The 13,202-nt window shown below is 34.4% G+C and overlaps 2 protein-coding genes across 2 annotated transcripts; both read right to left on the bottom strand.

The window, feature by feature from the left end:
- Positions 1–1,611: 1,611 nt before the first annotated feature.
- Positions 1,612–4,169, bottom strand: LOTGIDRAFT_152841 (hypothetical protein; the record flags this gene model as incomplete). The annotated part of the gene is made up of 2 exons (XM_009053350.1): positions 1,612–2,306; positions 4,097–4,169. The coding sequence occupies 2 exons, from the start codon at positions 4,167–4,169 to the stop codon at positions 1,612–1,614; spliced, it is 768 nt and encodes a 255-aa protein (XP_009051598.1).
- Positions 4,170–7,560: 3,391 nt separating this feature from the next.
- LOTGIDRAFT_152840 (hypothetical protein) lies at positions 7,561–8,884 on the bottom strand (the record flags this gene model as incomplete). Its single annotated transcript, XM_009053349.1, has 3 exons — positions 7,561–7,571; positions 7,849–7,948; positions 8,561–8,884. 3 exons carry the CDS (start codon positions 8,882–8,884, stop codon positions 7,561–7,563), a joined length of 435 nt encoding a protein of 144 aa, XP_009051597.1.
- Positions 8,885–13,202: the final 4,318 nt, after the last annotated feature.

Raw genomic sequence — 13,202 nt, 5'->3', positions numbered from 1 at the left:
TCACTGTCGAAATATGAGTTGTCTTTTCTTGAGACACTGCCGGACTCAGTCCACTAATTCATTTGCCATCTTTTCCCATGTTAAAACACGAAATTCAACTTTCTACAACTTTTTCCAGAAATCTCGTTGAAAGCTTTCCAATAAGTCGAATGAAAGCCTGACCAATCCTCAATGTCTCCTAAAAAATTCAATATATTATGATTACCATGAAAATTTTGAGCTACTAAAATTGAAAGTAGACTACTACCGGTTATACTCATCCGCTAGGGTTTGGCAGACAAAACGACTACTTTTAGAATTAGCCTTCCACCTTTAGGTCTCTCATCAACTCCCCAAATCTTAAAGATAATTTAATTTCAGACATCAAATTCCAAATCAAGACCAAAAGGGAGAGAGAAAGAAGATTTCTAAAAATAGCCTGGACTATACAATCATTTGCATAAAATGTTTTAGTGGAGTGAGTCCATATAGAGAAAAAGACACCTGTAGAAACAGGAACCGAAATTTCTTGTGTGAGATATTTTTGAAGGAATTATGCGACTCATATTAACCTCCAAAATGGGGCAGCTCGATATACGCGGACAATTTGCTTTTGGGAGCAAACGAGTTTGATACTGCTTGAGAGGAAGGTTTTTATTTTGAGACAATACCAATGAAACCACTAATGTAATCCAGAAGCAGACAATCAAGTTAATATCGACGAGGAGTCTTATGGTTAAATGTTTTAGGTGCTACTAATTCGTTTACAAAAGAAAGTGTTAGATGGGACTTCAGTTCAAGTCTGTTTTGTTTCGATTTAAAGGAAATAGCAGATTTAGACAAGAATGGTTGCCAAGCAAGAAATATTGTAACCCTTTCGGTCATTTATCTTCAGTTACAAATCAGGTCAATCAACAACTGTGTAAATTGTGACTGGGACATCGCACTTAAGGGAGATAACCTTGACAGCCTAAATTGTAGAATCTCTTCAAGTGAACGCCTGGTATTTCCTAAATAGAGCCCTAGTAGATGACAATGATATTCATAAAACTATATGTTGAACAGACTCTAAAGTTGCATTGTCTTGGATCAGAGTCACGCTGAAAATCTCATTAATTCGTACTTTGACACTTCAACGTACGTTGACTCTTTGGGTCACTAGTTAGGACAATGTAACCCAGCAGACATTCTTTCGAGAATAATTTCACTCGTTGAGTTATCAACTAGTAACTTGTGGAAGAATAGACCAAATTGGTTAATTGACTTTGAAAACAATTTATATAGTGCTTTTCGTGGAAAAGAAAATTCAATTCAGTCATCATTGGTTTAATTCATTGTTAACAAATGTTTGAATAGCTCTATTTACATGTTGTTCTACTGTCTCTACTGTTTTCAACTGTGCAGCTGTGGAAATATCCTTGGTCAGAAAAAATTGTACACTTTCAACTGATTTGATTAAAATTTAAATTAAATTAAATAAATATGAAACAAAACTCAATTGAAAGATTTTAAAAATGATTATGATATATAAGGTCAAATATTGGGCCAAACACAGATTTTCTGATGATGTCAATTGAAATGGTATTGAACATAATAATGTATGTTCCACTCGTGTGACCTTTCAATAAATTATCATGTCCCTAATATCATTTCAACCATTCGAACAGTGCCATTAAAAACTAATCCAGTGGATATATCCTTTACTTCACTGGTACAATCTTCACATTGATTCCAAAAATAACCTGTAGGGTTAGCAGGGGCACATTCGAATTGGAATTCATTTGGTGCAGACCCCCTTGTAAATGTACCAGCGTTGTTATACCACCATCCTCCACCATACTTCATTGCACAATTTATTGCCAGTTGGTCATTATCACGGTCATAGGTACTAAATCGTGAATTGTTAAGAGTTCTTAACAGTTCACCCAAATAGTTACCAACATATTGTGTTCCACCATACCCCATTAAAAACTCTGTATTCTCCCCATCTACCTTAAAACCGGTGAAAGTTGTTTTTAAATATTTTTCCTGTTCTTCGCCAGGATTGACAATCCTGGCACTAACATCCAACGTATTTTGAGATTTTTGTGTAGTTAAAATATGCATGAGTTCAAGACCCAACCAAAAATTGTCTTCACCATAGAAGCCATCTCGGTATTCAGCCCAAGAACGTTTAAAAGTGAAGTTAACATCCTTATTTATGTCTTGGTACATGACAACAGTTCTTCCCCAAAAACAAGTCAAGTTTATTGGTGGCTTGTTTGGTAGAAGATTGACAGGATATAAACCACGATCTCGTATCCCTCTGTTTTTTAAATCCTGACAATCTGAAAAATAGATATATTAGAATATTAGATCATCACACTATACATTCAAAAGTATTCAAATTCGACAGTCTTCTCCGACATCGTGGTCCTATCGTGATGTCCAGTGGCGTTTCTACAAAGCATTGAAGTGTTTCAGGGCAGAATGTTATCTTATTAAAAAAAATAAATGATGCTGTAAAGTTACTGTGTTGTTATTTTCATTATTTATATATTTTTGAAGAATGGAAATCGCTAATATAACTAAGTTTTTCTTAGTAATTGAATATATCGAAAAGTCATGTTTTTACTTTCACTTTTGTTTTTACCCGACAGGTAATTATAGCTGACCAATCGTATTAACCTATATATATTTACTGCCAAGTCAACCGGAAGTTGATACAATGAAACGATGTGTGTAAATATTTTTAGTATTTTACTCACGAATGGTCCGATATTTATACGATCTGACCCGAATTAGAGCATTTCCGTCATCGTGTGATGGTGTCAATTTCGGTATTTGACTGACAGCAATTGTAGTCCTGAACGGCCAGCCTCTGATATTCAAATTACCAGAGTCACGTGATCACGTGACAATGTGGACATAGTTCCAGTAAATAATGGCTCTCATTCATTATATGTTGCAGGCTGTTTGTCTCATCGGATCCATCACAGTCGCCATAATATTAACTTTAAAATCGCGGAACTGGCAGACCGCTGGCAACACAAATCTACAGCCTACATGTTGTCACTCCTGTCGGTCCGCCGTCAGTATACACGATATGCAGTTTTTTTATCATGATAAAACTTGTGGTATATTGATGATATCTCAGTTCGAATTTAGTACTAAAAGTTGACGTTTTTCTAGTTTTGCTGTTGACTTATTGTGTAAGCACACGAGCAATCTTGGTCGACAATTTTTTCGCCGACTCGAATCTCGCGTGTGCTAACGATATCACGACAAGATTATCTCGTTGCCGATTTATCATATCAAACAAGTTTCAATTTCACGTAATTATCGACACTGAATTTTTTTTTTCTCCTCGTGTGCCCGCAGCCGTTCGATGAAAATCTTAACACGACACTAGTCGGCGACAACTCATCTTAAGACTACTTAAAACGTGTCACATTTGGCTTGTATAGACACGATAGAGGCTAGTCCAAAACCAGTTGACCCTATTCTAGAGTTGGGCAATATTACGATATTATCAAAAAAACATGTATGAGGAAAAAAACGCTATACCGTTGCGATATTATTGTGACGATATTTCGTGAAATCAGAAGTTAAAAAGACGATATTATCATGAGATTTTAGCACTGAACTAATTTAAACTTTGACCAACCTCATCTATTTATTCTTAAATACAGTCGCTAATTTTATGTTGATCATTTTTCGAAACACTTTCGAGATTATATTCACTAAAATGGGCCAAAAATGACCGTTAAGAAACCATTTATAAATTATGAAACATGGCTCCTTACAGGTTTGCCATAAGACAATTATTTTCTATGACGCTGTGCTATTTATTTACTTTTGAATCGCAGCATACGTGTTCAAGTATGCCTGTAGTCATTTGTGAACCTCAGTAGGGCAATTTTGTGAAATTTCGTGGAAGTTGGTCAAAGTTCAGAACTTAAACCTCTTTCAGCCCAAGAATTCCCCTCCTACAATAAATTGGTTTTTCGAGAGGTGTTCATGATTTGTTCTTTATATGTTACAACACCTCTTTCATTTTGATAAACGCTAGAGTTTGATAAGGGAATGCTATCATAATGTGCATTATACACTACAACGGGAATGCAACACTACATACCTTTGGTTTTGACAGACAAAAGTATAAATGTGTCTGATTGAGAATAGCCCAACCTCATCAGGCTCATGGCCATGTTCCTTTAGCCACGGGAAATATTACCGTTGCTAAAGGAACATGGCTCATGGCCAAAGTGTTTGGCAAAATTGATGGACATGAATGGTGCAAGGCGAAAATGGTATGACTGAACTACAAATACATGTATAGGTAAATAGATTTGTGTAAAAGAAGAACTCCTGGGGAGGTGCGGAAAATCTCAATTTTTCTCTACATGCGAAGAGAAACAAACACTCTTCTCTATATACAGTTGTCCGCGGCGGACGTGCCCTTGTCTGTTTTTCCTTCCAGGCAGTAGATATTAAACACTATTTTGTGAATTAGTTATTTTCTTACTGCTTGTCATTTAATTTTTATATGCTCACATGAAATGGGGGCGTATATTACAGTCACCCATGTCCGTCCGTCCGTAAACAATCTACAAGACACAATTCTTGAAGGATTTCAAGTGTTCGTAATCATCCAAGGATGAACCCTATTGAAAATCAGAAGAATCGAAAAATATTTAGTAGGAGTTATTGCCCTTGTTCTTGAGAACGCGTTCAATATTTAGCTCGTAAACACTCTTAGAAGGCACAATTCTTGACGGATTTTGACGTAACTTGGCATGAGTGTTTGTTATCACCCAAGGATGAACCCTATTGAAAATCAGAAGAATTGAAAAAAGATTAGTATGAGTTATTGCCCTTGTTCTTGAAAAAGTGTTCAATATTTAGCTCGTAAACATTCAAGTAGGAACAATTCTTTACAGATTTTTACAGAACTTGTTGAAATTGTTTTATTATCACCCATGGATGAACCCTATTGAAAATCAAAAAAGTCGAAAAATATTTCATAGGAGTTATTGACCTCGTTCTTGAAAACACTATAAGGCGTGATTCAAAACTTGGTTTTATTATTCAGTACCGCGCTGAAGGTTGAATATTTGCCTTCTAGAGTTTTCACGAGCTAAAAATTGTACACGTTTTCAAGAACAAGGGCAATAACTCATACTCAATATTATTCCGTATTGCTCCAAAGAGTTCAAAAGAAGTGTATGACTGAAGGTTGAATATTTCATACTGGTGATCGTTACTGTACTGCCAAATATTTTTATTCAAAATCAAACCTGCCAATGGGCGCATATTACCTTGCCTGGAAAGCTTTCTTCTATTATCTAATACATTGTGGTAATGCATGTTGGGCTTTATGGACATTTGGAGGAAGAAACAATTATAACCCAATCTGAACACGTAACGAGAGAGACACTAGCTAAAAGCTTTATCTAAATTGATCTATTTTTGGTAACATTTCAATTTGACAACTAGAACTGTGAACAGCACTGAGCGTGGCCCGTGATACTTTGCCTGATAGCTGTAAGACTTTTTTGAACTTCAAACCCTCTCAAGCCCGGTGTTGACTCGACCACTTTTAGTAAAGAGCCAAATGAAATGTTTTGTGAAAGGGTAAATTCAATCTTGTATCAATATAACTTATCGTGTGGTTATTTTAATAGCTATAATATACAGGTATGTGTGAAATGTGAACATTATGTGACGGAATTTCTTTACTGATATAAACATGATCTATAAGTGTCCCACCTTCAGTAGTGTAATGCTGAACAAGTTGTTGATAACCAAATTTTTGAAAACAATTTAGTATAGACAAATGACCCTCCAAGATATTTAGGATGAAATCCCCCATAATAACATAGTCTGAACCAGATTCTGGTAATTCAACTAAAAATCTTTCTAACATTGGGAGAAATAAATCTAATCGATAAACGGGTGGTCTATAGATAACAATTACGTTAATATGTTTGTCCAAATTATTCAAAGCAATGTGTTCTATATTTAAAACTCCCAATTTTAAAATGTTGACATTTTTGTTTTGCTTATAATATACTACTCCTCCGTGCCCCTTTTCTTTCAAAAATTTGAAATCTCTAGTGTCATCATAGCTGTTTGCTTTTATTCCCTCAGCCTCACTAACAGCAATAACCAAAACTGTTGTGTGTATCTTGCAGATAGAGTTCTATTAATGGTACAGAAAAAATTCGAACAGGTTAATGTATCAAAAATTCACTACTCTATATGGGTGTATGTTAAATTATTGTAAGTGAAAATTGAAAAAAAAAAGTTATTTTTTTAAGTGTTAAAAGATTACATAATCAGATTAATCTGTTTATGACCCAAACTACTTCACACCTGCATGTCAAAAGTTCATATGGATAGCTTTCCTATCATATTATATAACCTGTTATAACACCAGTCAATCATTTTAATCCCCACAATCTACAGATTTTTATCACATTTTTTATAAACATTTAACACTTTTATGCCTATTTTCACAAATTCAATTTTGTATTAAACCACCCATGTCACATATCGTTGAAAAGAGAAAATTGAGTAGATCCTGAATATACAAACCATATTGCTAGGAGTTAATTACATTGTAAGTTAGAACCCTCAGTCGAAAAAAACCTAATATTTTTAAAACATATTTTAATGGATTATTGTCATATATCATCGAAAAGATAATCAAAATGTTCAGTGTTTATTAGAAAAGGTCATACAGCCGTCCAAAGTTGTCAAAAATGTTAATTTTTGAATGGCTATTAAACCAGAAGTTAATATTTTTCAACCATTATGAGTACACCTTTGGATAGCTGAGGTCAAGAACATCCTACGGTGAAATTTTCAAGGTCATCGAAGGTCAAGGTCACATGGTCAAAATTTTGTCCTCAACAACTTTTAGATTAAAGTTAATTCTATCATTTGACACCAAAATTGTTCAAATCGGATAATAAATAGCTCCAAAATAGCCAGTTTTGCATAATGAGGCAAACCAATATGGATATATGTTACTGTCGGTACGATTTTTTTCAGTTGTAACACTTTGTATTAGTGTCACTAAGCTTATGCATATGTCATTTCTGACATAACTCAATTTCACCAGTGATGCCACCGGAAGTACTAACATCAAAACCGGAAGTGATTAACATTTTTTGACTATGCAGAATTATTTGCCCATACCGACGGTCTACGCCATATAAATTTCAAATCGATCCTTCAAAAAGCAACCGAAATAGCATTTTTCGATTAATTTCGACAAAAAAAAGTATCGAACGAATTTTGGAAAATCGAATATTTTCAACTGCTATCATTTGTTCTTTGTACTAAGAATAATAATAAAGAAAACCCGAGCAAAATCGAACGATAAATACGCCCTCTACAGTCCATTTCCGGTTTTTTGCTATCTCACTTCTGGTTGCGCAGAGCATTTATGTTTTACAATTAATACGTGAATAGCCACGAATTAGAAAACGCCATGAAGTCCGTTTTGCCGTACCTATTTCTGGTTCCGAGAAATAAGCTCCCTAGCTGACGAAAAAAAAAATAATTGTTACGAAAACAAATCAGGGCGTTCGCTTACGAACGCCCTGCAATAAAAAAAAATAATCATAACGAAAACAAAGCGTGACAAATCGATAGATTTGCCACGCAATGAATCAAAATGGTTTTTTGGACAATTTTGTAGCTGCCTTGATGCATTAGTGAATCTTTTATTATTAATCAAACTTATATTCATATGATATAAAGGACATTACTTTGAAAATTTAAGTAACATTGCTAGTTTCCTTCAGAACTTAATTAAGCCATTCAAATATATTGTTTTTGGGAAGTGATTTTTTATATTTGATATAAGATTGATCTTACCTGTCGGCAATTCCGTACAAGATATTCCAAAATATCCAGCATTGCAGTCACAACTTAATTTATCTTCAGTTAGACTTCCTCCGTTCTCACATTTATATGGCTGAAAATATAAAAGAATGAGATTTTTCGGAGCACTAAACATAGATATAATTGCGATTGCATCATAATGCTTTCGAATTGTAACGTACTGTGGGTATATTCAATAAAAGAAGGTGAAATTTGGAAATAATTGCCCAATTAAGATTCTCCAGAAATTTTTCCTTAGCATATATTCTTACTTAAAGGTGTTAAAAGAGTCGGTTCGCCATTTTTGGTCTTCAATATAATAATATGTATAAAGTCTTCAGAAGTACTTTAATTGCTCGAAAATAGCATACTTCTTTCAAACTAGAGATTTTATTTTTATATATGCTTGATTTTCAAGAAAAGACAAAACGTCTTTTAAACTTTCTAGAGCAAACATTTTGGACACACATGGATTTGAAGGTTCAAATATCGACGATGAAGACTATTGCTGATTAGCTAAACTAAAAAAATTCCCGTTTCCGAGACTAAGGTATGATTGGACATTCGGATTGCGTGTCCGTTTAAAGTGTTTATCAGCCACTTGAGACATCTGCCTCTAAAAGTACAATAAATTGTAAAAATGCTAATAATATAGAAACCACAATTTGTTTTAATTGTTTAAGTTCACGTTAAATAAAATAATTACCTTAAATAGATATTTATTTACTCCAAAATCCCCTTCCACGGAGCCTTCACAACCTGATGAAATCTCATCATATAAATAGCATGTTTTCTGACCAGTTTGAGAATCTTTGTGAAATACCAATGACTTGGCAGTGGGTTCTTTTTCAGCTTGGTGAACACAGTTGTAAATAGTATTAACAGTCATGTTTACAAAACTTGTATTATATCCCGGGAAGAAATTTGGACAGTCGACTGTAACGAACCATTGGTCACCACACTCTAAACTCAAGATAAATCCAATTAAATTGACCATCATCATTACCAATATTGGTGATTTCTTCACCATTTTGAATACCTGAAACAGTTATCAGTATTTATATGGTATTAACGTCAGATTCAAACTGACTGCTTTTTACTTCAGACAAAACCTTAGTTTCTGAATCCTTTGACTGACCTTGGGTCTTTTAATCAGACAGAACCTTGATAACTGAATCCTTTCACTGACCTACCGTCTTTTTAATCATACAGAATCTTGGTTGTTGAACTTTTGACTGCCTGAGTGACTTTTAATCAGACATAACTTTGGTTGTTGAATCCTTTCACTGGCCTGATCCCTCTTTATCAGACAGATCCTTAATTGTTGAATCTTTCTACTGACCTGATCCCTTTTTATCAGACAAATCCTTGATTCTCGAATCTTTCTACTGACCTGATCCCTCTTTATCAGACAGATCCTTGATTCTTGAATCTTTTCACTGACCTAATCCCTCTTTATCAAACAGATCCCTGATTGTTGAATCTTTCTACTGACCTGATCCCTCTTTATCAGACAGATCCTTGATTGTTGAATCTTTCTACTGACCTGATCCCTTTTTATCAGACAGATCCTTGATTCTTGAATCTTTCTACTGACCTGATCCCTTTTTAACAGACAGATCCTTGATTGTTGAATCTTTTCACTGACCTGATCCCTCTTTATCAGACATGTCCTTGATTGTTGAATCTTTTCACTGACCTAATCCCTCTTTATCAGACATGTCCTTGATTCTTGAATCTTTCTATTAACCTGATCCCTCTTTATCAGACATGTCCTTGATTGTTGAATCTTTCTACTCGCCTGATCCCTCTTTATCAGACAGATCCTTGATTGTTGAATCTTTTCACTGACCTAATCCCTCTTTATCAGTCAGATCCTTGATTGTTGAATCTTTCTACTGACCTGATCCCTCTTTATCAGACAGATCCTTGAATCTTTCTACTGACCTGATCCTTCTTTATCAGACAGATCCTTGATTCTTGAATCTTTCTAGTGACCTGATCCCTCTTTATCAGACAGATCCTTGATTGTTGAATCTTTTCACTGACCTGATCCCCCTTTACCAGACAGATCCCTGATTCTTGAATCTGTTCAATGAACTAATCCCTCTTTATCAGACAGATCCTTGATTGTTGAATCTTTTCACTGACTTAGCGTTTTTTTTATCAGGCAAGACCTTGGTTGCTCTATCTTCCACGTGTCTTCTAATTTATTTTATTTATAATGCAAAACTGTATCCAAGGTAACAATATTTCTTTCAAAAACTCAATTAATAATATTGAGTGTCGTTTTGCTCTATTGAAAATTTACACAAACTAATTTCAATAGTTTTCAATGAATATTTAAAGAAAAACATATCAGACAGAACCATGGTTGCTGAATCATATCACTGACCATTGTTTTCTGCTTCATTTCACCATTTCTGTGATCCTTCACCTTTCATTCAGGCTAAACCTTGTTTCCGAGGAAACGATTGTTTCTTTTAATAAAAATTAATTATATTGAGTACCGTTTGGCTCTATTGAAATGGACACAAATTAAATAACAATATACTTTTCAATTAATATTTAAAGAAAGTTTTTTTCTGACAATACGATTATAGGATATTGATCACCCACTTTTGGTGTATGCTATTTAGGAGTGTCTCAAAACTTTTCGCATTATTTAATAGTTTTACATCTAGTGAAATTCTGTCTGCATCAATCGACCAAATTACAATGTCGCAAATTGTCAATAATTTGCATTTTGTGACGTCAATTTGTATGATTTGATCAAGGTCTCGAATATATTTCATTAATTTGCAGCCTTGGTGTACTCAAGATTTTCAAGAGAAACATCAGCTCATTAACTTACAGCCGAAACTATTTTAAAACTTGAAGTTTATCCAAACTTTTTTAAGTTAGTTATGCTTTTTGGTAGATGTAAAAAAAACTACTGTGCGGACTTAAGCAGAATAACTGCCTAATTGTTGACAAATATGTCCCCTACATATTCTGAAGGTTTCAAGTAATAATATCGAGCCACTGTAAAGCCAAAACCAAAACTTGGTTAGAATTTAGTGTTCTCCGTTTTAAATTAACCCTTTTAAAACAAATTCAGTTTGATCAAGTAGATACGTAGATGTAAAAAGTATACTTTAGAAATATTTTCAAGTATTTTTAAGACGTTTTTGATAATGAAAATTTTGCATACTGCCCCTTTAATAACCTCGAACATTTACAAAGTTTTTGTAGTGATGTCTAGAATGGTGTCCTCCCAATTCGATCCTAAACCATTCCCGTTTCGCCCTTTTGTTGTTTTCCACATCGTCTTTTGCTATTTTGCAACTTTCCCATATCGTTCCTTCCATATTTACCCTTTTCCCAATCCGCCTTCTTAGCCATTTCGTCCCTATCCACTTCACCCCTTCGCGCCTTCCTTTTAAAAAATTCAGCCACACAATAAATTATGCTTTTTACCAGTTTGAATTCAAGTTTGCAATTGCTTCTCTGTTTTATATTTTCTCTTATTACCAGGGTAAAGATGAAAACAGATCACCCCAGAGGAAAGAGACAAAGGTGAATCCCAAGATAAAAAAAAGAAAGAAAACAAAGGGTATTTACAGGTGATTGGTTTGTGAAGCGAAGTGTGCTTGTAGCTCAAATAAACTAATCAACTACAAGTCATGTTGTTTTTGTTGATAGTATAAAATTTCTAATAATGAATTAAACTTAACTTATTATAAAATTGGGTGACTAAAACAAGGAGATCCTGGTAATTTGTCCTATCTTCGATTAATTTTTCTCGAGGACTAGCCTTGAATTCGGCACAGAAACAAATGAGGCATGATTGTTACTATAAATAGTATCGTAGTCACAGATTGTTCTGAGTAAGGTATTATACTGACAGGGAATAGAGCGCTTATTTGCAAAAATTCATGCTTCATCATTTAACGATCGAAATACGACACTTTTATTTGTAACAAAATAATAACAACTTATAAATATCCATTTTCGTAAGAAATACTGCAAACCCGAGCTTTAATAATTATCGGTTAGTTTGGAGAATCTACTCGTGCGACCTTGAAAATTTAGACCCAATGTCACAGCATAGAACTGTATACTGTTCTATGGTCACAGGAATAAATATGACAAATGCAAGTATTTGATCATTTCAAAAATAACAGAGATATCAGCAGTATAAGAAAAGCCATTCTTGAAGAAATATTATAACTATGTGAGATAGATTCACTGTTGTGGGAAACGGCAATATGATAACTATGTGAGATAGATTCACTGTTGTGGGAAACGGCGACATTACCGCTCAATATCATGGTGTCTGCGTTATGCCAACTTTTGTTTTTTTTTCGTCCAGACAAGATATTTACAGCGACAAACTTTTCAGATATACTCGAGTGTCAAAGGGACGCACATCGCATGGAGATAAGAATACATTTGAGGTAAAAGAAAGGCTACTACTGTTTTATCTTTTGTACTAGTATTAAAACTACAATTCACTACTGTATAACTGTTCTCGATGGTAGAACAGAAGAAAGTGGTGAATGTTTTTCTATGACTATTTTGTTACGATGTTGCAAAATACAGACGATGTTGATGGATACAATTGTTACCTTCTCTCGTCATCATCAGGGGAAATAATCTATGTTAATTTTGGTGTAAGAGGCGAGTAAAAGAAATAGTCCGAAATACTCATTCCGAACATACTCCCCATTGATGTGACCACATCAAGTAACAATGGACTCGATTTCGATGACTATAAATAAGAACAAGGGTATATAACTTCGATAGTCCTATATATAACACAGAAATATTGTTCGATAGTTGCTGCAAGTCGAAAGTCTCTAGATTTCGATGATCCTCGATGACAGGTTACGATAGGAATACTTTACGAATGATAATACGAAATAATCACTCCAAAACACATTTTTAACATTTTCAGTCAGGGCATCGAATTGTGCTTTGCGAACCAAAATGTCTCCGATGCAGTTAACTCACGACTTTCCAAATACTGTAGTCCAATGGAGTCTTTAGACCTACGAATATTATTAATAAACCGAAATATCCAATTTAAGCCAATTAGAGTATCTCGAAGGATTAAGTCTGCCTAAATCTACTACTTTTGGCACAGTAACGAATGTTGAAGATTGATTTTCACAAACTTCCTCTTTCGCTTCTGGGGGGTCGAAATTATCGGAGACAGGCCATAACGAAGCTCTTTTTTTTTAAATTTGGACCATACCACCACAATTCACAATTGGTTAGTTCAGTAACTGAAAGTCCCCTAGTTGCAGGATCGGCACTGTGCTAAACAAATGGCTTATAGTTACGTGACTCGTCGCGAATCTAAA

Source organism: Lottia gigantea (assembly GCF_000327385.1).
Source record: "Lottia gigantea unplaced genomic scaffold LOTGIsca_2, whole genome shotgun sequence".
Taxonomy (NCBI): Eukaryota; Metazoa; Mollusca; class Gastropoda; family Lottiidae; genus Lottia; species Lottia gigantea.
Note: the sequence above shows the minus strand (reverse complement) of the source record. Positions and strands in the feature narration are given on the sequence as shown.